Source organism: Pelobates fuscus, chromosome 4 (assembly GCF_036172605.1).
Source record: "Pelobates fuscus isolate aPelFus1 chromosome 4, aPelFus1.pri, whole genome shotgun sequence".
NCBI lineage: Eukaryota > Metazoa > Chordata > Amphibia > Anura > Pelobatidae > Pelobates > Pelobates fuscus.
Genome location: NC_086320.1, coordinates 389,387,773 through 389,411,172, shown reverse-complemented (window position 1 = coordinate 389,411,172; position 23,400 = coordinate 389,387,773). Strand labels below are relative to the sequence as shown.

General features: G+C 45.3%; 1 protein-coding gene across 1 annotated transcript in view; it reads right to left on the bottom strand.

The window, feature by feature from the left end:
* Window positions 1-23,400, bottom strand: part of ASIC3 (acid sensing ion channel subunit 3) — a 456,156-nt gene that overhangs the window by 366,001 nt on the left and 66,755 nt on the right. The window contains exons 2-3 of the mRNA XM_063452925.1: window positions 8,185-8,335; window positions 5,130-5,257 (exon numbers count right to left, since the gene is read on the bottom strand). Coding sequence (XP_063308995.1) covers window positions 5,130-5,257; window positions 8,185-8,335 — 279 coding nt within the window. The remainder of the gene's footprint in view (window positions 1-5,129; window positions 5,258-8,184; window positions 8,336-23,400) is intronic.

The following is a 23,400-nucleotide window of genomic DNA, read 5'->3' as shown; positions in this document are numbered from 1 at the left end:
AGCAGGCGGCGCTGTGTTAGTATAGACTGTCAGGTACATAGAGTACAGATCAGCTCAGAACGTGCTGCGTTAGCTCTGTCCAGCAGGGGGCACTGTGTTAGTATAGACTGTCAGGTACATAGAGTACAGATCAGCTCAGAACATGCTGGGTTAGCTCTGTCCAGCAGGGGGCGCTGTGTTAGTATAGACTGTCAGGTACATAGAGTACAGATCAGCTCAGAACGTGCTGCGTTAGCTCTGTCCAGCAGGGGGCGCTGTGTTAGTATAGACTGTCAGGTACATAGAGTACAGATCAGCTCAGAACGTGCTGCGTTAGCTCTGTCCAGCAGGGGGCGCTGTGTTAGTATAGACTGTCAGGTACATAGAGTACAGATCAGCTCAGAACGTGCTGCGTTAGCTCTGTCCAGCAGGGTGCGCTGTGTTAGTATAGACTGTCAGGTACATAGAGTACAGATCAGCTCAGAACGTGCTGTGTTAGCTCTGTCCAGCAGGGGGTGCTGTGTTAGTATAGACTGTCAGGTACATAGAGTACAGATCAACTCAGAACGTGCTGCTTTAGCTCTGTCCAGCAGGGGGCGCTGTGTTAGTATAAACTGTCAGGTACATAGAGTACAGATCAGCTCAGAACGTGCTGCGTTAGCTCTGTCCAGCAGGTGGCGCTGTGTTAGTATAGACTGTCAGGTACATAGAGTACAGATCAGCTCAGAACATGCTGTGTTAGCTCTGTCCAGCAGGGGGCGCTGTGTTAGTATAGACTGTCAGGTACATAGAGTACAGATCAGCTCAGAACGTGCTGCGTTAGCTCTGTCCAGCAGGGGGCGCTGTGTTAGTATAGACTGTCAGGTACATAGAGTACAGATCAGCTCAGAACGTGCTGCGTTAGCTCTGTCCAGCAGGGGGCACTGTGTTAGACTGTCAGGTACATAGAGTACAGATCAGCTCAGAACGTGCTACGTTAGCTCTGTCCAGCAGGGGGCGCTGTGTTAGTATAGACTGTCAGGTACATAGAGTACAGATCAGCTCAGAACGTGCTACGTTAGCTCTGTCCAGCAGGGGGCGCTGTGTTAGTATAGACTGTCAGGTACATAGAGTACAGATCAGCTCAGAACGTGCTGCGTTAGCTCTGTCCAGCAGGGGGCGCTGTGTTAGTATAGACTGTCAGGTACATAGAGTGCAGATCAGCTCAGAACGTGCTACGTTAGCTCTGTCCAGCAGGGGGCGCTGTGTTAGTATAGACTGTCAGGTACATAGAGTACAGATCAGCTCAGAACATGCTGCGTTAGCTCTGTCCAGCAGGGTGCGCTGTGTTAGTATAAACTGTCAGGTACATAGAGTACAGATCAGCTCAGAGTGTGCTGCGTTAGCTCTGTCCAGAAGGGGGCGCTGTGTTAGTATAGACTGTCAGGTACATAGAGTACAGATCAGCTAAGAACATGCTGCGTTAGCTCTGTCCAGCAGGGGGCGCTGTGTTAGTATAGACTGTCAGGTACATAGAGTACAGATCAGCTCAGAGTGTGCTGCGTTAGCTCTGTCCAGCAGGGTGCGCTGTGTTAGTATAAACTGTCAGGTACATAGAGTACAGATCAGCTCAGAGTGTGCTGCGTTAGCTCTGTCCAGAAGGGGGCGCTGTGTTAGTATAGACTGTCAGGTACATAGAGTACAGATCAGCTAAGAACGTGCTGCGTTAGCTCTGTCCAGCAGGGGGTGCTGTGTTAGTATAGACTGTCAGGTACATAGAGTACAGATCAGCTCAGAACGTGCTGCGTTAGCTCTGTCCAGCAGGGGGTGCTGTGTTAGTATAGACTGTCAGGTACATAGAGTACAGATCAGCTCAGAACGTGCTGCGTTAGCTCTGTCCAGCAGGGTGCGCTGTGTTAGTATAAACTGTCAGGTACATAGAGTACAGATCAGCTCAGAACGTGCTGCGTTAGCTCTGTCCAGCAGGGTGCGCTGTGTTAGTATAGACTGTCAGGTACATAGAGTACAGATCAGCTCAGAACATGCTGCGTTAGCTCTGTCCAGCAGGGTGCGCTGTGTTAGTATAAACTGTCAGGTACATAGAGTACAGATCAGCTCAGAACGTGCTGCGTTAGCTCTGTCCAGCAGGGTGCGCTGTGTTAGTATAAACTGTCAGGTACATAGAGTACAGATCAGCTCAGAGTGTGCTGCGTTAGCTCTGTCCAGAAGGGGGCGCTGTGTTAGTATAGACTGTCAGGTACATAGAGTACAGATCAGCTAAGAACATGCTGCGTTAGCTCTGTCCAGCAGGGGGCGCTGTGTTAGTATAGACTGTCAGGTACATAGAGTACAGATCAGCTCAGAGTGTGCTGCGTTAGCTCTGTCCAGCAGGGGGCGCTGTGTTAGTATAGACTGTCAGGTACATAGAGTACAGATCAGCTCAGAACGTGCTGCGTTAGCTCTGTCCAGAAGGGGGCGCTGTGTTAGTATAGACTGTCAGGTACATAGAGTACAGATCAGCTAAGAACGTGCTGCGTTAGCTCTGTCCAGCAGGGGGCGCTGTGTTAGTATAGACTGTCAGGTACATAGAGTACAGATCAGCTAAGAACATGCTGCGTTAGCTCTGTCCAGCAGGGGGCGCTGTGTTAGTATAGACTGTCAGGTACATAGAGTACAGATCAGCTCAGAACGTGCTACGTTAGCTCTGTCCAGCAGGGAGCGCTGTGTTAGTATAGACTGTCAGGTACATAGAGTACAGATCAGCTCAGAACGTGCTGCGTTAGCTCTGTCCAGCAGGGGGCGCTGTGTTAGTATAGACTGTCAGGTACATAGAGTACAGATCAGCTCAGAACGTGCTGCGTTAGCTCTGTCCAGCAGGGGCGCTGTGTTAGTATAGACTGTCAGGTACATAGAGTACAGATCAGCTCAGAACGTGCTACGTTAGCTCTGTCCAGCAGGGGGCGCTGTGTTAGTATAGACTGTCAGGTACATAGAGTACAGATCAGCTCAGAACGTGCTGCGTTAGCTCTGTCCAGCAGGGGGCGCTGTGTTAGTATAAACTGTCAGGTACATAGAGTACAGATCAGCTCAGAACGTGCTGCGTTAGCTCTGTCCAGCAGAGGGCGCTGTGTTAGTATAGACTGTCAGGTACATAGAGTACAGATCAGCTCAGAACGTGCTGCGTTAGCTCTGTCCAGCAGGGGGCGCTGTGTTAGTATAGACTGTCAGGTACATAGAGTACAGATCAGCTAAGAACATGCTGCGTTAGCTCTGTCCAGCAGGGGGCGCTGTGTTAGTATAGACTGTCAGGTACATAGAGTACAGATCAGCTAAGAACATGCTGCGTTAGCTCTGTCCAGCAGGGAGCGCTGTGTTAGTATAGACTGTCAGGTACATAGAGTACAGATCAGCTCAGAACGTGCTGCGTTAGCTCTGTCCAGCAGGGTGCGCTGTGTTAGTATAGACTGTCAGGTACATAGAGTACAGATCAGCTCAGAACGTGCTGCGTTAGCTCTGTCCAGCAGGGGGCACTGTGTTAGTATAAACTGTCAGGTACATAGAGTACAGATCAGCTCAGAACGTGCTGCGTTAGCTCTGTCCAGCAGGGGGCACTGTGTTAGTATAGACTGTCAGGTACATAGAGTACAGATCAGCTCAGAACGTGCTGCGTTAGCTCTGTCCAGCTGGGGGCGCTGTGTTAGTATAGACTGTCAGGTACATAGAGTACAGATCAGCTAAGAACATGCTGCGTTAGCTCTGTCCAGCAGGGGGCGCTGTGTTAGTATAGACTGTCAGGTACATAGAGTACAGATCAGCTCAGAACATGCTGCGTTAGCTCTGTCCAGCAGGGGGCGCTGTGTTAGTATAGACTGTCAGGTACATAGAGTACAGATCAGCTCAGAACGTGCTACGTTAGCTCTGTCCAGCAGGGGGCACTGTGTTAGTATAAACTGTCAGGTACATAGAGTACAGATCAGCTCAGAACATGCTGCGTTAGCTCTGTCCAGCAGGGGGCGCTGTGTTAGTATAGACTGTCAGGTACATAGAGTACAGATCAGCTCAGAACGTGCTACGTTAGCTCTGTCCAGCAGGGGGCGCTGTGTTAGTATAGACTGTCAGGTACATAGAGTACAGATCAGCTCAGAACGTGCTGCGTTAGCTCTGTCCAGCAGGGGGCGCTGTGTTAGTATAAACTGTCAGGTACATAGAGTACAGATCAGCTCAGAACGTGCTGCGTTAGCTCTGTCCAGCAGAGGGCGCTGTGTTAGTATAGACTGTCAGGTACATAGAGTACAGATCAGCTCAGAACGTGCTGCGCTAGCTCTGTCCAGCAGGGGGCACTGTGTTAGTATAGACTGTCAGGTACATAGAGTACAGATCAGCTCAGAACGTGCTGCGTTAGCTCTGTCCAGCAGGGGGCGCTGTGTTAGTATAGACTGTCAGGTACATAGAGTACAGATCAGATCAGAACGTGCTGCGTTAGCTCTGTCCAGCAGGGGGCGCTGTGTTAGTATAGACTGTCAGGTACATAGAGTACAGATCAGCTCAGAACATGCTGCGTTAGCTCTGTCCAGCAGGGGGCACTGTGTTAGTATAGACTGTCAGGTACATAGAGTACAGATCAGCTCAGAACGTGCTGCGTTAGCTCTGTCCAGCAGGGGGCGCTGTGTTAGTATAGACTGTCAGGTACATAGAGTACAGATCAGCTCAGAACGTGCTGCGTTAGCTCTGTCCAGCAGGGGGCGCTGTGTTAGTATAGACTGTCAGGTACATAGAGTACAGATCAGCTCAGAACATGCTGCGTTAGCTCTGTCCAGCAGGGGGCGCTGTGTTAGTATAGACTGTCAGGTACATAGAGTACAGATCAGCTCAGAACATGCTGCGTTAGCTCTGTCCAGCAGGGGGCGCTGTCTGAGTAGAAGCATTTCATGCAGTAAAAATCAGTACAGAACATATACAGGGTTGTTTTTTACTAATGTGGAAATTGCTGGAAATTCTAAATGAATTCCCAGAAAATTTCACATTTAAGCTCAGGATAGATAATTCTCCAAGCCAGCTATGCCTCCAGTTTGGACTATTTTGGTGTAAAATGTTAAGAGCCATGTGCGGCAGGGGTGCAGTCAGTTTTGTATCTAGTTCTCCTTCATTTTGTAATAATGGTAAAAGGATACTTCCTGCTTCTGGCAGGAGACAAACGTCTGGAAACCAGGGGCCACGCCAAACCCAAGCTGGTCAATAAATGGGGGCTCGTCCTGATTGTGAATCTGAACCTTCACCCCAGCCTCAAGTGGTGTCTCTTCTACCCAAGAGAGAAAGGAAGAGGTTAGTGGCGTGGAACATCTGCCCCGGTCTGTATTCCGGTAAGTAGTAACAGTTCACCTCAAGCAGAGTCATTTCTGGGGCTTATAATTTAAACACTCTGCCTAGAATAGACCCTTCAATATTCCTATAAACCCACCTTTGACCTCTGCAGCCACCAAACTACTTTCCATGACTTCCTCCCTCGGGCTATCGCAGTGGGCAGATTCTCCCACCCATGTAGCTGGCAATACCCTTGACCTAATCTTCACTTATGCATGTACAGTATCTAATATCTGCAACACTCCATATCCACTCTCTGATCACCACCTCTTATCATTTGCTCTCACATACCCCCTCACCCAAAAACCTCAGCCTAACCCCCCTCAACTCAGGAGGGACCTTAATTCTCTTGATCTCCAACAGTTGTCAGCTGACATTGATTCACAACTGCTGTCCATCCCTTCCCTCTCCTGTCCTTCACAGGCCATCTCCATATATAACTCTACTCTTACATCTGCCTTGAACACTGCAGCACCACTCCAAACAAGCACCTCGAGGAGGACCCGCCCCCAACCATGGCATACTAAATCAACGCGCTACCTGCAAAGATGCTCCCGTTGTGCTGAACGCTCCTGGAGGAAGTCTCGTACACAATCAGACTTTCTCCATTATAGATTCATATTGTGTTCATATAGTGCAGCCCTTGCCCTTGCCAAACAGTCCTATTTTTCCACTCTCATTAGTTCATGTTCCCGCAACCCCAGGCGTCTCTTTCACACCTTTAATTCTCTTCTTCGCCCTGCTGTGGCCACCCCCAAAACTAACCTTACTGCTGATAACTTCGCATGTTACTTCACTGACAAGATTGAACAGCTAAGGAAAGAATTCTCCCCTCCTTGCCTTTCTGTTTCTCAATCACACATAGATCATGCCTTTCCTACCCTTCAGACATTCTCCCCAGCTACTGACCAAGAGGTGGCTGCTCTTCTTTGCTCCTCTCGCAACACCACTTGCCCGCTCGATCCTGTCCCATCTCACCTTATTAGATCTCTCTCCACTTGTCTCGTGCCTTCTCTAACACACATCTTCAACTGCTCGCTCTCCTCTGGCATCGTCCCTGCTGACCTTAAACATGCCACTGTAGTACCTATACTAAAAAAAACATCCCTCGACCCATCCACCCCCTCTAACTACCGTCCCATATCCCTGCTCCCTTTTTCCTCAAAGCTTCTGGAAAGACTTGTCTTTACCCGTGTGTCTCATTTCCTCAATTCCAACTCTCTCCTTGACCCTCTTCAATCTGGCTTCTGCCCTCTCCACTCTACAGAGACTGCCCTTATCAAAGTTACTAACGACCTAATCGCAGCTAAATCCAAAGGCCACTACTCCATACTAATTCTTCTTGACCTCTCAGCGGCCTTTGACACCGTTGATCATGCTCTCCTTCTTCAAACTCTTCAATCGCTTGGTCTCTGTGACTCTGTCCTCTCATGGTTTTCCTCTTATCTCTCCCGACGCTCATTCAGTGTCTCCTTTTCTAATGATACCTCCTCCCCTTGCCCTGTCTCAGTTGGAGTTCCCCAAGGCTCCGTCCTTGGTCCCCTTCTATTTTCTCTTTATACTGCCTCTCTTGGCAAACTTATTACCTCTTTTGGATTTCACTACCACCTGTACGCTGATGACACCCAGCTATATCTCTCCTCCCCGGACCTCTCCCCTGCCGTCCTGCAACGTGTCACTGCTTGCCTTTCTTCCATCTCTGACTGGATGTCCTCCCGCTTTCTGAAACTCAATCTCTCAAAAACTGAGCTCCTTGTCTTTCCTCCTCCTAATACTGATCCTCCTCTTTCGCTCTCCCTCCAAGTTTGTGGTACCAACATCAGTCCATCCTTGCAAGCGCGCTGTCTTGGCGTCATACTTGACTCTGGTCTCACCTTTGAGCCTCACATCCAGCATGTTGCCAAATCCTGTAGATTCCATCTTAAAAACATAGCCCGCATCCGCCCCTTTCTTGCACCAGATACTACCAAGGAGCTTGTCCATGCTCTAGTAATTTCCCGCATGGATTATTGTAACCCTCTCCTGATTGGTCTCCCCAATAGCCGTACTGCACCCTTACAGTCCGTAATGAATGCTGCTGCTAGATTGATTTTCCTCTCTAGTCGTTTCTCTCACACCTCACCCCTCTGCCAGTCCTTACATTGGCTTCCTGTATGCTATAGGAGTCAATTCAAGGTACTAACTCACACCTATAAAGCACTGAACAACTCTAGCCCCTCTTATATCTCCTCACAGATCCATAGGTATGTCCCTTCTCGGTCTCTCCGTTCTGCCCGTGACCACCTCCTGTCCGTTGTCCGCACTCGTACGGCCAACTCGCGCTTGCAGGACTTCTCGCGGGCGGCTCCCTTCCTATGGAATAGCCTGCCTACCGCCATCAGACTCTCCCCTAGTCTTGCATCTTTTAAGAAGTGCCTTAAAACCCATCTCTTTAGGAAAGCTTATGGCCTCCAAGACTAACCCTTACCTCACATACCTGTCTCTTGCCCTCTCCTAAAGGGCAGCCCACCTTATTTGATTGTAAATTCCTGTCCTAATGTGTTTTACACCCCACCTCCTATAGAATGTAAGCTCGTTTGAGCAGGGTCCTCTTCAACCTATTGTTCCTGTAAGTTTATTTGTAATTGTCCTATTTATAGTTAAATCCCCCTCTCATAATATTGTAAAGCGCTACGGAATCTGTTGGCGCTATATAAATGGCAATAATAAATAAATAAATAATAAAAGCGGGGAGGACAGATCTGCTCTCTGTGTGGCAACAATTTCATATAGAACGGGTAGGTGCAAGGGGGTCATTTTACTCTGAGAGGCAGGTAAGTAAGGGGGCTTACTTGTCTGGAAGATAGGTAAGTGCAGTTGACTTACCTGTCCCATCAAACACAGGTAAGTACTCATCTTGTTGAATGTCCAGCATTAACTCCAGCCCATTCCCAGTGCCTCCCTTCAACGTGTGCCGTGGTTCTCGTCCGTCCTGACCAGAATTAAATGTATAACAACGTCCGTAACTTGTAAACACCTGAGAGAGATAGCAAGGTCACAGGAAACACACACATAGGAAACATAGAATTACAATATTCACACTACAACTATAGCTAAGGCCTCAATTTAATATTGTTGCATAAGATTTTCAAATGATTTATTAATATGAACAATATTGAAAATTTGTAGTGTTTTGATATTTTTTTAGATATTGATAATTTAATAATCTTTAAAAATAATTTCTGAAGGTTATTTAAAAATATAAAATATGTAAATTTTATTCAACAATATTAACTTTTTGCCTAAATTTGAAAGTGAATTTTTCAATAGTCTATTATTATTTTTTTAGTGAATAAACCACAATTTATGAACTAAAACAAATAAAGTTAGTAATTTAAAAAAATACACAAAAAAACACACAGAGAAGAGTAACTAGCATAAAGGAAGGATTTAATCAGAGAGAATGACCGGTATGATAGAGAGGACATCGGCGAGAGTGGCCAATATAAGGGACCCATTGTTCTTGGAGAGAGTAGCTGGTGAAAGGGATGGATTGTTATCAGAGAGAGTGACTGGTGTAAGGGACAGATTGTCATCAGAGAAAGTGACTGGTGTAAGGGACGGATTGTGATCAGAGAAAGTGGTTGGTGTAAGGGACGGATTGTGATCAGAGAAAGTGGCTGGTGTAAGGGACGGATTGTGATCAGAGAAAGTGGCTGGTGTAAGGGACGGATTGTGATCAGAGAAAGTGGCTGGTGTAAGGGACGGATTGTGATCAGAGAAAGTGGTTGGTGTAAGGGACGGATTGTTATCAGAGAAAGTGGCTGGTGTAAGGGACGGATTGTGATCAGAGAAAGTGGTTGGTGTAAGGGACGGATTGTCATTGGAGAGAGTGGTTGGTGTAAGGGACGGATTGTCATCGGAGAGAGTGGTTGGTGTAAGGGACGGATTGTCATCGGAGAGAGAGACTGGTGTAAGGGACAGATTGTCATCGAAGAGAGTGACTGGTGTAAGGGATGGATTGTTATCAGAGAAAGTGGTTGGTGTAAGGGACGGATTGTTATCAGAGAAAGTGGTTGGTGTAAGGGACGGATTGTCATTGGAGAGAGTGGTTGGTGTAAGGGACGGATTGTCATCGGAGAGAGTGGTTGGTGTAAGGGACAGATTGTCATCGGAGAGAGTGACTGGTGTAAGGGACAGATTGTCATCGGAGAGAGTGACTGGTATAAGGGACGGATTATTATTGGAGAGAGTGACTGGTGTGCGGGCAGATTATTATTGAAGAGAATGTCTGGTGTAAGGGACGGATTGTCATTGGAGAGAGTGGTTGGTGTAAAGGACGGATTGTCATTGGAGAGAGTGGTTGGTGTAAGGGACAGATTGTCATCAGAGAACGTGACTGATGTAAAGGTTGGATTGTCATCAGAGAGAGTGACTGGTGTAAGGACCCCTTGTTCTTGGAGAGAGTGGTTGGTGTAAGGGACAGATTGTCATCAGAGAACGTGACTGATGTAAGGACCCCTTGTTCTTGGAGAGAGTGGTTGGTGTAAGGGACAGATTGTCATAGGAGAGAGTGGCCGGTATAAGAGACAGATTATCATCAAAGACAATTAAGCATTATGCCTTGGATGTAAGGTCCTGGAAAGCCACAGAGTTTGGAAGGAATGTACTTTCTTCAGTTTCGTGAACTTCTTGATTCCGGATAATAGAGAATCTTTCTAGGGCATTATAATTTGTCTTAGTTTTGATTTCCCTCCCCTGAGTTAAAAATTATGCTGCCATGGATTAGCCATGAAGTCAGAAAAATGTCCTCATACTTACCGTGATTTTCTTTTCCTGGATATTTCCATGGCAGCATCTAAAATGTTCCCCTCCCCATTTTTTTGATCCTTCGAGTTACAAGTCTGATGATACCAGGTAAGGAGGGTAAGAAGGTAAAGTGTCCCCTGTCCTAAACAGCCAAGGGGGAGGAGCTAACCCTATTGTGATGCTGCCACGGATATATCCCGCAAAAGAAAATGACGGTAAGTATTGAGTACTGTCAGGGTATTTATATCGGCAGACATTTTGTGCTATGATAGAAATACAAAGTGTATATTCTGAAGTCATTGTTGAACAGACCAGACTCCATTTTGTTATTCTCAAGTTAACAAAGACACAAAATTTCTTTCCTTTCTCTTTGACTGACTGCTTTGCCCAAGCTGAATGGAATGTGTATATAAGCAACAAAGAGATAAGACATTGAGAACGGGGATGGACAGACTGTATAAATTCTATTCCCAGACTTAGGTGACAGAGGATTAAATAATTAAATTTTACTTTCCATACCAACAGATTCTCATTGTATTTTGAGTTCATCTATAGTGTTATAAGCTGTCATATTAGGAATTATAGCAGAATTTGCAGACGCATAGTCTGGACAAAACTGAGAAAAACTGTGTGATCTGACAAGTGAATATAAAATTATGGCTACATAAAGATAACGTAAATGACGTCAAAAATAGCCACCAGGAAAAGTTAACTCTTTCCTGGATAGGTATGTGTAGTGGAACAAGGCTGCCCTCTTGAGTTCGAATATTAAAATGATTACCTAGAAGGCAACCACACCCCACATTTGTGATTGGCTATCACCTAAGGAATTTTTCCCTTTTAAAAGTTAAGACAAGGGAAGAGAGGGAGATTCGAAAATTCAAAGATTGAAGAGAGAGACATTACAACACTCTCGGGAGATTCAGAGAGATCCAGGCAGAATCGGGCGACCAGAGTAACCAAGAAACTCTTACACTCCATGCAGAGCAAGAGATCTATGACATTTAGCTACCTGAGGATATCTGATGAGAAAATATCTACATAACTGGTAAATATACAGGCATTTAATTAATTAATTTAAATTAATTAAAATTAATAGCATGATATATGACTGGATAAATCATGTTTGATTTCATATTTAGAAATCTTAATTATTAAAGAATATATATATAGAAGGCGTTATGCCTGAAATTGTGGGAGGGATTTAATGCCTATTTAAACCTGCGTTCCCCCCACTCACCTGTCTGCGACGATTTCGGAAATTCCCTCCCACCACACCCTCTTCATATATCATCATACCTGGGTGGGCCCTCTTTTGCAGGCCTAACCTCACGTCGGTTTCGGCACACCTCAACCGACTCTCATATATTAAAATTACACACAGTTTTAATGTGCGCCCCTTCCATAATCCCGTACACAAATATGGTTATAGCATCCCATCTGCAGCTGGGATCAATATAATCATTAATGTATTTGTGTGATTAATATCACGTTAGCATATCATGACCATTTATCCAGCTGTATTGATTGGCTATAATATAAGATAAAATATCTGTTAGACAAATTTTGCTTATATAACATAGTAGATTTCTCTCATTGGATAAAATCAAGGAAATGGTTACTGACTTTTAAATATTAAATTTTTATTTAAAATCACACAAGAGTAGATCTTAACTACTTAGGAGGTCTAACCAGCATTGAAAGGGTTACTTCTGACAGAAAGTTTTACTGCAGCTCTAAGGAATGCTCTGTCTCCTTAAAACGTTGTTTCCTTAGCTGTAAAGAAAGGGTCGTAAATCAGTCTTGACAGCTAATGGAGTCTATGCTGCACTAACCAGGAAGTAAATTGCCTATTGTATTGCATATATCGTTTTATACTGAATACCCATTGATTATTGCCATATTGTATTACATATTCATGTTATACTGAAATTCCATTGATTATTATCATGCATGTTACTCATCATTATTATTTAATTGTTAAGAAATAAATATCTATTTTTATAACAATTTGTGATTTTTAATTACCGGTATATGGTTATACATTTCATTTAACACGATAACGATTAAGGATCTGAGAATTGAAATCGTGGGCAATTTCTCATCTGTTTACATTATTATCCCATAAATATCCCCACAGGACATTTTCTGAATTATTTGTTAAAGGGACTCTATAGTCACCATATAAAAGCAAGAAAGACAGGTCCCCCAGCCTTCCTTCTTGCTTTTATATGAACTTTCATTTATTAAAAATAAATTTCGAGGTGTTTTTATATTAAAAACTTACCTCCGTTCCAGCGCCGAGCTCCCCGCTAGGCCGCGCCCCCTTTTTCGTCAAAATGACGAAATCGCGGGGCCCAATGGGACGGCTTCGCGCTGGACCAATCGCGTTCTTCATAGAGCGGCATTGAATGCCGCCCTATGAAGAACCTGAGCGCTTTACCGCGCATGTGCGCGGAATGCGCGTTCGCGAGCTGAGCTGTCTGACTGACAGCTCAGCTCGCTTTCTAAAATTATCAATAAGGGGGGGGACCTACTGTACCCCCCCCGGCCCCCACCCCTGTGCGGCGGGTGGGGGCCCTAAAATTATCAATAAGGGGGGGGACCTACTGTCCCCCCCCGGCCCCCACCCCTGTGCGGCGGGTGGGGGCCCTAAAATTATCAATAAGGGGGGGGACCTACTGTCCCCCCCCGGCCCCCACCCCTGTGCGGCGGGTGGGGGCCCTAAAATTATCAATAAGGGGGGGACCTACTGTACCCCCCCCGGCCCCCACCCCTGTGCGGCGGGTGGGGGCCCTAAAATTATCAATAAGGGGGGGGACCTACTGTCCCCCCCCGGCCCCCACCCCTGTGCGGCGGGTGGGGGCCCTAAAATTATCAATAAGGGGGGGGACTTACTGTCCCCCCCCCCGGCCCCCACCCCTGAGCGGCGGGTGGGGGCCCTAAAATTATCAATAAAGGGGGGACCTATTGTCCCCCCCGGCCCCCACCCCTGAGCGGTGGGTGGGGGCCCTAAATACAAAGGGGGGGGGGACCCTAGTTAACCCTCCCCCCCCCCAAAAAAATATCTCCCTACCTACCCCCCTCACCCTAAAAATAATGAGGGGGGACCATTAACTAAAAACCTGTAAAAAAAGAAAAAATAAGATAAAAACAACTTACCATTCGATGTTTTCTTTCTTCTAAAATCTTCTTTCTTCAGCCCCAAAAAAGGCCAAATAAAAATCCATAATAACCGACGCAATTAAAAAAAAAAAAAAAAAAAAAACGAGCGCAAAAAAAAATAATCCATCTTCACCCATGGAGGGCTCCGCGCAGACTGAGCTCCGCAGGGCGGGGGAAGGCTTATAAAGCCTTGCCCCGCCCTGCAATTATGCTAAGAACACTCTGATTGGTGGGTTTAAGCCAATCAGAGTGCTCTTTGTCATTTTACAAGCGTGGGAAAGTTCTTTGGAATTTTCCCACGCTTGTAAAATGACACAGAGCACTGTGATTGGATGGATTTAAAGCCATCCAATCACAGTGCTCTGTGTCATTTTACAAGCGTGGGAAAGTTCTTTGGAATTTTCCCACGCTTGTAAAATGACACAGAGCACTGTGATTGGATGGATTTAAAGCCATCTAATCACAGTGCTCTGTGTCATTTTACAAGCGTGGGAAAGTTCTTTGGAATTTTCCCACGCTTGTAAAATGACAAAGAGCACTCTGATTGGCTTAAACCCACCAATCAGAGTGTTCTTAGCCTAATTGCAGGGCGGGGCAAGGCTTTATAATTGCGTCGGTTATTATGGATTTTTATTTGGCCTTTTTTGGGGCTGAAGAAAGAAGATTTTAGAAGAAAGAAAACATCGAATGGTAAGTTGTTTTTATCTTATTTTTTTTTTCTTTACAGGTTTTTAGTTAAAGGGTCCCCCCTCATTATTTTTAGGGTGAGGGGGGTAGGTAGGGAGATAAGTTTTTTTGGGGGGAGGGGGGGTGGGGGGGAGAGGGTTAACTAGGGTCCCCACCCCCTTTGTATTTAGGGCCCCCACCCACCGCTCAGGGGTGGGGGCCGGGGGGGGACAATAGGTCCCCCCTATTGATAATTTTAGGGCCCCCACCCACCGCTCAGGGGTGGGGGCCGGGGGGGGGGCAGTAGGTCCCCCCCCCTTATTGTGAATTTTAGGGCCCCCACCCGCCGCACAGGGGTGGGGGCCGGGGGGGGGACAGTAGGTCCCCTCCCTATTGTGAATTTTAGGGCCCCCACCCACCGCTCAGGGGTGGGGGCCGGAGGGGGGACAGTAGGTCCCCCCCTTATTTTTTATTTTAGGGCCCCCACCCGCCGCACAGGGGTGGGGGCCGGGGGGGGTACAGTAGGTCCCCCCCCTTATTGATAATTTTAGGGCCCCCACCCGCCGCACAGGGGTGGGGGCCGGGGGGGGACAGTAGGTCCCCCCCCTTATTGTGAATTTTAGGGCCCCCACCCGCCGCACAGGGGTGGGGGCCGGGGGGGGACAGTAGGTCCCCTCCCTATTGTGAATTTTAGGGCCCCCACCCGCCGCACAGGGGTGGGGGCCGGGGGGGGGCAGTATGTCCCCCCCTTATTTTTTATTTTAAGGCCCCCACCCACCGCACAGGGGTGGGGGCCGGGGGGGACAATAGGTCCCCCCTTATTGATTATTTTAGGGCCCCCACCCGCCGCACAGGGGTGGGGGCCGGGGGGGCAGTATGTGCCCCCCTTATTTTTAGGGCCCCCACCCACCGCTCAGGGGTGGGGGCCGGGGGGGGGGGAGGAGAATAGGTCCCCCCCCCCCCTTCAACCACTATTGTGGCCGGACAGCATCCCTGAAGCCACGCCCACAGCAGTGCTGACAGCCTCAGCACACAAAGCGCGTTCACAGTGCTTTGTGTGCTGATAGCCCGTCTGAAGTATTCACCCAGAATGCATCGGACGAGAGGCCTTTTTAGGACCTCTGCACTCGGAAGTCCCTCTGGTGGCCGTCTGATTGACTGCAACAAGAGGTGTTCCAAGCTTCTAATGTAAACACTGCATTTTCTCAGAAAATACAGTGCTTACAAGAAAAAGGCTCCGGGTAGCTGTAGCACTCACCTGAACAACCTCATTAAGCTGAAGTTGTTCAGGTGACTATAGTGTCCCTTTAAGTCAAAACTTACCAGCGATTCCTTCCTGGATCTGTACCCTGGGTTCCTAAGAGGGCATTGTCATCATATATCAGACAATAAGTCTACAAACTTGGAGCCAGTCATTTATGGGCCCCTAACTAAGGTGAGCAGGATTTTATTGGGGATATTTGTTTTTAAACCAAACAATATTGCACAATTCGGCTCTCCTTTTTTGTATTCCATTTTATATTAACTTCTGGAAGTGTTTTATTACCACCATTAAAGACGGTTTTGTTGCCACTTTAAGGGCACAGAAATTTGGAGCCTTTAAATGTGAGTTTTTATTCACTCACCCTTAATACTAATTAGTACTTATCACACAGAATTGCACTATTTTTTTTTGTATTTCCTTTTATATGTCTACATGCTGCCTCGGTACATGCTTTATGGGATTATTTACTTATATATAATATTCACATTAAGCACCAACAATCACACCTGTGATGGACCGCCTGGCGCCCCGACCGGGTACCTCCGTCAATCGCTGCTTCCTAGTACTGGTGAGTACAATAAGCACTGCACTGGAACACCATAACCACCGTAAACCCCACGAACCGCCGCAGCTTGGTTGGGGTCTCGCCGTCCTCCACCCACCCTGGAACCAAGACCAGGATCCAGCTTCCAGTGGGTAGGTCTCTCTTATTCCAGAGACCGTAGCAGGAACAGGAACAGCTCTTACAAGAGCTTCGTAATTGTACTCAGGGGAGTATAGTGATTATAGCAATTCCCAGAGTATAGTTCTCCAATCCCCCAAACATGAGACAAGACTGCACGAAGGTGCAAGATGATCTGATATTTAATGGTTCCGGTTGGCTTTTATACAATTCTTCAGGCCAGAGGAACACCCCCTGGACCTGATGGGGCACAGGGACACAAAGGACACATACCAATCAGAACAAACATACAGTCTGTGATACTCCCATGTACAGCACACAATCCCTCCCCTCTGCTTGGGAGATAATTGAGTAAAGTCCTGTAAGTAACTCAATTATCTCCAGGCAGAAAAAACACATTTTTACAAAGTTCAGAAAGTACCCCAAAACATAACATCCCCGGATAGCCCTGATCTGGGTGAACAACATATACAAATGTTTCATGGAGGTCTGTTTTTGACGCCCGCAAGCATAGCTTCATGCCCAAAATAGTTCCATAGAATTAGGCTGTGCGGCCGGTCTATTTCCAAATATTGAAATAGTCGAACGGGACCGTTCGTGCACAAAGTCAGTGTTGAAGAGTGTTCGGTAGATTATTTCCACCGAACGGTGCTCTGTTCGTGCATATTTAGCCTAGATTTAACCTAGATGGAGATGGAAGTCCCAGCAGTGTTCATGCCATCGAGTGTCCGATTTCAGTTCCATGAACTCGACGGCAAAACACAGCTGACCGCGTTCGTTTAAATAAGATGGCTGCCGCCACGTGTTCGACCGTGTAAGATGGCTACGACCACCCAGCCGTTCATCAATTAAGCTGCAGTTAACCACAGCTTCTGGGAGGTTAACAGGCTGCACACTCCACTTGCGGGTGGTCCAGCTGTTCGACAGTTTGTTCGGTAAACAAACACCCTAAGCGTAATCCATTCGGTAAGCCCCATATAATGCACCATAGCAGGAAAAAAGGCACAAGCAGGATTTTTAGCCCCAAAGTTCACCACAGGGCCATAGTCACAGGGCAAAAGGCTGGCAAGCAGGCCTCTCCAAATCCCAGTGACGAAGGTGCTTTCGTCACAACACCTATTTGTAATTGTGTTGATCAATTGTAATCCTCATCCAATAGCCACTAGTAGCTCATTCTCACCTTCCCCTAGTAGTAACACATTTTACCCTGACCTATTTCGATAGCCCAAAGCACCAATTTATATCCACATCTCTCCCCATCCTCACTACTAGCCCATTTACCAATGCATCCCCATCCCACCACTAGCCCATTCTCAATTTCTGCCTCCCCCCTAGGCCATTACTAGCCAATTCTCCCCTCCTGTCTCTCCCCATTGCCACACTAGCCCATTCTTCTTTCATGTGTCTCTCCATAGCCACCACTAGTCCAGTCTCCACTCCTGTCTCTCCCCATAGCCACCAGTACCCATTCTCCATTTTTGTATCTTCCATTAGCCACCATTAGCCTATTTTCCCACCTGTCTCTCCAATTAGTCACAACTAGTTCACTCTCCACTCCTGTCTCTCCCGTTAGCCACCACTAGTCCATTCTCTACTCCTGTGTTTCTCCATAGCTACCACAAGCCCATTCTCCATTCTCTCCCCATAGCCAGCAAACTTTGCCTTGTTGGCAAAATACAATACCCTCAACCTTTGGCCTTGCATCTGCTGAATATACAGGTGGATTTATGTCTGTGGCATTAGGAGATGTTACGACACTAGCCTGTATACTGAAACTTAATTGATTAATGCTAATGGAAATATTGATGGTACCAGTACTGGTGATGTTGATGATGATGATAGTAACATAGACAGTCCATGAGTGACTTGTGTCTGTGGTAGCAGGTGGAGCTGATATCACAACCATTTCTGTTGGGTGAGACAATTCTACACAAGATACAGATGGACTCGGAGTTGGTGAAGAAGATGCAGAAGGCAAGTGCTCACTAGCTTACAGTGAATATACTGGGCTGCTACCTGTCCTCTCCAAACTATCCTCTCCCAAATCCTCTGGCTCATCATACTCATATTCAGATTGCTCCTGGGCCAGAGGAAAGAATTCAAGGTATACAGTGGTGGGGGAAACAGACGTAACACCACCACCAACACTAGACATTGGGCACACTACTTTGGTACTTTGGCATTAAGTAATCACTAAAGAATAACTTTGATGACCCCCACAAAGTATACTCTGTTGCACTCTCCCTTAGTTGTTTCTTTGGGAAGCATCAAGACAGTTTAACACTTGAACTAGCTGTGGTAGAAAGAGCTGCAGTGCCAGGTAAAGTGGCAGCACAAGTTGTGCAGCATAAGTATAGGAACGTTATGGACATGTTAGATGTAACAGACATGCTGCTAATTCCATTATCTGGAGGCTGAATAGTACTAACGGTGGTGGTGGAGGCGGTAGTGGCGGCAGTGTTGGTAGACCTCATGGCCAAGGAAGAGATAGGTATCGGTGTTGCAAAATGGGTTGTGCTTGATAGATGCACTGCTGTAACGTTATTGTGACTTTAAGAAACATTGCACAGGCTTCCACGCTGGACTGAGTAAACTCAGAAAAATAAGAAAGTATAATGAGAACGCTCAGCAGCTGCCCTGATGAGTTCATGTGACATGTAAAAATGCCTAATATCCTTTATTCCTGTTATGTTTTGACCTGCTGTCTGCACCTTTAAACTGTTTTTTTCTTCTTTTTAAGTTTTACTTTCTATTCATACCCTTTATAACCCGTGCTGATATGTCTAATACTGTAAGAGAACAGGCATGCGGATAGCCAGGGCCTGCGTACTGATTTAGCTTCCCTCATATACGCCTAACACGAGACACAACCGCCTCACAGCTTAGCGAGTTAAGCATCTAAGCACAGTACCATCGCCTCATCGTTTTATGTACCATTAAGGTCTTATTCATCTTTCCTTGAAAAGGATTGGTTGCCGACCTATGCCTACAATCACACTATGACACCAGAGGCGTACCAGGGGTTAAACCCGCTGCTAAACCATTAAACCACTCGTAAACCACTCGTATATGAATACTAGACTAAGCCTATATCTTGTAGATTGAATGTTACTCTATGATGCTCAAAATTAGCTGACTAGATGTACCAGCGATGTCACCTTCAGTCATGAATCAGAGTTAGCTGTTAAACCTTTTACTGCTTACTACTTAAACTATCTCTAAACACAAAATTGTGCTAGACCTATCTTGTACCTCAATGTTCAAATGTCTATAATGCGGTGGGGAATTACCTTTGGGGTACCTCACAACCATCTGTTATAAGCTTATGCACTACAAAAATAAAGAATTGAAAAAAAAAATAAGAAAGTAAAAAATAAGATTTCTTTCTCTAAACACTTAAAAAAAATATGCCAAACTACACATTGGTGATTCCAAGTTGGTATTAATTTGCAGTGGCTAGCAGTGCAACCCTGCACTTACCGTGACCAGCAGTCTCACACTAGGATATATGAGTCAAAATAAATATACATAAAAGTATATAAATAAAGGAAACTAGAATGATGTTAAACACGCAGAGAGCTGAAAACCTTTTAAAATATTCTACTGGATCTGTGAGTGCAGCCTAACATACTTTTATTCATATTCCAGTCCGTAGGACCTGAGGACATTGTTGACATTGTTGACATTGTCTACAGTTGGTTGTCGTTGGTCTGACACGTAGTGAGTGGTGGACGCAGTAAGGTGCCTATAGTGATTTAGGAACATTTGTTTTAAGGCCCCCCAGGGTGCTTATTATGAGGAATAATTTGTAGAAGAGCAGAAATGATCTTCTGTTACACATGTCCATCTCTTCTTCCTGTTCTCTTGAGCTCTCCCCATCAGTAATTGAATTTGTACTGGGTGGGGGCGGTGGGGAGTTATATAATAATAGCCCTCACCAACACCAATGGGTGGGGGCTGAGAAGGACACTAGCCCTCCCCAAATAATAAGTAGCCCCCACGCATTGCGCATAGGTGTGGTCAGAGGGATGTCCCCTCCCCCTTTTTTTATTTAATAGCCCACACCCATTGGCCTGTTATTTTGCGGCCCTCATTCCCAAGGGATGAATCCTTTCTAGTGACTGGGTAGCGATGGGTGCCCCATACACGAGATAGCAGGTTTTAAACTCGCCATACAGTGATATCAATATGGCTTTTTAAAATCTTATCTATTGTGGAAGCTGTCTAGCAGGGGCTCGCAAGATGCCTCACGGTTAGCCCTCACAACACCGAGGATATTATTAACTATTTGCTTGCTGGCTGCTAGCTTCACCAGTGGGGAAATAGTACTTAAAACTATCGGTCACTTGCATAAAAGTATGTGAATGAACATTTTTCGAACGTACGTCCTGCCGGATGCATCGGTCCCAGTGTTTTTAAATCATTGCTTTCTAGACAGTCCGGATGCGATACTACGTGTAAGATTCAGACGTGAAAAGTGATGATTTTAATCCGGACACTGACAGCGTCCGGCTGCTACAGATTCACTCGGGTTGACTCTGACAACAATAAGATTTACAAAATCTGACAATTGCCGTTCGATTGACATTCGGCATTTTTCACTGGATTTAGTCCATTCAGACAAACTCCGGAGTTTTGTGAATTGCCCTGATATGCTATGCCTTCAGTATGACTACTTTGGCTTTATATTCAATTTACTATGAATTTACCTTTTTCTGGAGAAGCATTGGATTGGCTGAAAAGACTGGCGGAGGCCACAGACTGGTGTATCGCTTTATTAACTTTTTGGGGGATTTAAAATGGCTGGAGAGCACTTTTATGATAGAAATAGGTGCTATTTTCTGCTAGTAACTGCCTGAGAATTGCCCAATATAAGCACTTTTTACTCACCATTCCTGAAAGGGTTAATTCCGGATACAGTAACGTCATTACAGACCCCATATTATAATAGTAACCTAATACCTGCAATTCCTGTCGGTGCGGAGGAGGAGAGGATTCTGGGTAACTATTGATTGGTGTCTCCTGGGTGATAACTTTCTGGCGACAAACAAAATCGTCTAACAAACCCTCACTCAGCAAGGACATTAATGTAACCCAAAACCCCAGATCAATTAATGGAAGGGAGGGAGAGAGTGAGAGACAGAGTGAGAGAGACAGAGTGAAAGAGACATTTTGTTTATACACTATATAAATCCATAGATAGAAGCAGGGCTTGCTCTGTTTATACACTATATAAATCCATAGATAGAAGCAGGGCTTGCTCTGTTTATACACTATATAAATCCATAGATAGATAGAAGCCGGGCTCGCTCTGTTTATACACTATATAAATCCATAGATAGATAGAAGCAGGGCTCGCTCTGTTTATACACTATATAAATCCATAGATAGATAGAAGCAGGGCTCGCTGTGTTTATACACTATATAAACCCATAGACAGATAGAAGCAGGGCTAGCTCTGTTTATACACTATATAAATCCATAGATAGATAGAAGCAGGGCTCGCTCTGTTTATACACTATATAAATCCATAGATGGATAGAAGCAGGGCTTGCTCTGTTTATACACTATATAAATCCATAGATAGAAGCAGGGCTCGCTCTGTTTATACACTATATAAATCCATAGATAGATAGAAGCCGGGCTCGCTCTGTTTATACACTATATAAATCCATAGATAGAAGCAGGGCTCGCTCTGTTTATACACTATATAAATCCATAGATAGATAGTAGCAGGGCTCGCTCTGTTTATACACTATATAAATCCATAGATAGAAGCAGGGCTCGCTCTGTTTATACACTATATAAATCCATAGATAGATAGAAGCAGGGCTCGCTCTGTTTATACACTATATAAATCCATAGATAGATAGAAGCAGGGCTCGCGCTGTTTATACACTAATCCATAGATAGAAGCAGGGCTCGCTCTGTTTATACACTATATAAATCTATAGATAGAAGCAGGGCTCGCTCTGTTTATACACTATATAAATCCATAGATAGATAGAAGCAGGAGTCGCTCTGTTTATACACTATATAAATCCATAGATAGATAGAAGCAGGGCTCGCTCTGTTTATACACTATATAAATCCATAGATAGAAGCAGGGCTCGCTCTGTTTATACACTATATAAATCCATAGATAGATAGAAGCAGGGCTCGCTCTGTTTATACACTATATAAATATATAGATGGAAGCAGGGCTCGCTCTGTTTATACACTATATAAATCCATAGATAGATAGAAGCAGGGCTCGCTCTGTTTATACACTATATAAATCCATAGATAGATAGAAGCAGGGCTCGCTCTGTTTATACACTATATAAATCCATAGATAGATAGAAGCAGAGCTCGCTTTGTTTATACACTATATAAATCCATAGATAGAAGCAGGGCTCGCTCTGTTTATACACTATATAAATCCATAGATAGATAGAAGCAGGGCTCGCTCTGTTTATACACTATATAAATCCATAGATAGAAGCAGGGCTCGCTTTGTTTATACACTATATAAATCCATAGATAGATAGAAGCAGGGCTCGCTCTGTTTATACACTATATAAATCCATAGATAGATAGAAGCAGGGCTCACTCTGTTTATACACTATATAAATCCATAGATAGATAGAAGCAGGGCTCGCTCTGTTTATACACTATATAAATCCATAGATAGATAGAAGCAGGGCTCGCTCTGTTTATACACTATATAAATCCATAGATAGATAGAAGCAGGGCTCGCTCTGTTTATACACTATATAAATCCATAGATAGATAGAAGCAGGGCTCGCTCTGTTTATACACTATATAAATCCATAGATAGATAGAAGCAGGGCTCGCCCTGTTTATACACTATATAAATCCATAGATAGATAGAAGCAGGGCTCGCTCTGTTTATACACTATATAAATCCATAGATAGAAGCAGGGCTCGCTCTGTTTATACACTATATAAATCCATAGATAGATAGAAGCAGGTCTCGCTCTGTTTATACACTATATAAATCCATAGATAGATAGAAGCAGGGCTCGCTCTGTTTATACACTATATAAATCCATAGATAGAAGCAGGGCTCGCTCTGTTTATACACTATATAAATCCATAGATGGATAGAAGCAGGGCTCGCTCTGTTTATACACTATACAAATCCATAGATAGATAGAAGCAGGACTCGCTCTGTTTATACACTATATAAATCCATAGATAGATAGAAGCAGGACTCGCTCTGTTTATACACTATATAAATCCATAGATAGATAGAAGCAGGGCTCGCTCTGTTTATACACTATATAAATCCATAGATAGATAGAAGCAGGGCTCGCTCTGTTTATACGCTATATAAATCCATAGATAGAAGCAGGGCTCGCTCTGTTTATACACTATATAAATCCATAGATAGATAGAAGCAGGGCTCGCTCTGTTTATACACTATATAAATCCATAGATAGATAGAAGCAGGGCTTGCTCTGTTTATACACTATATAAATCCATAGATAGAAGCAGGGCTCGCTCTGTTTAT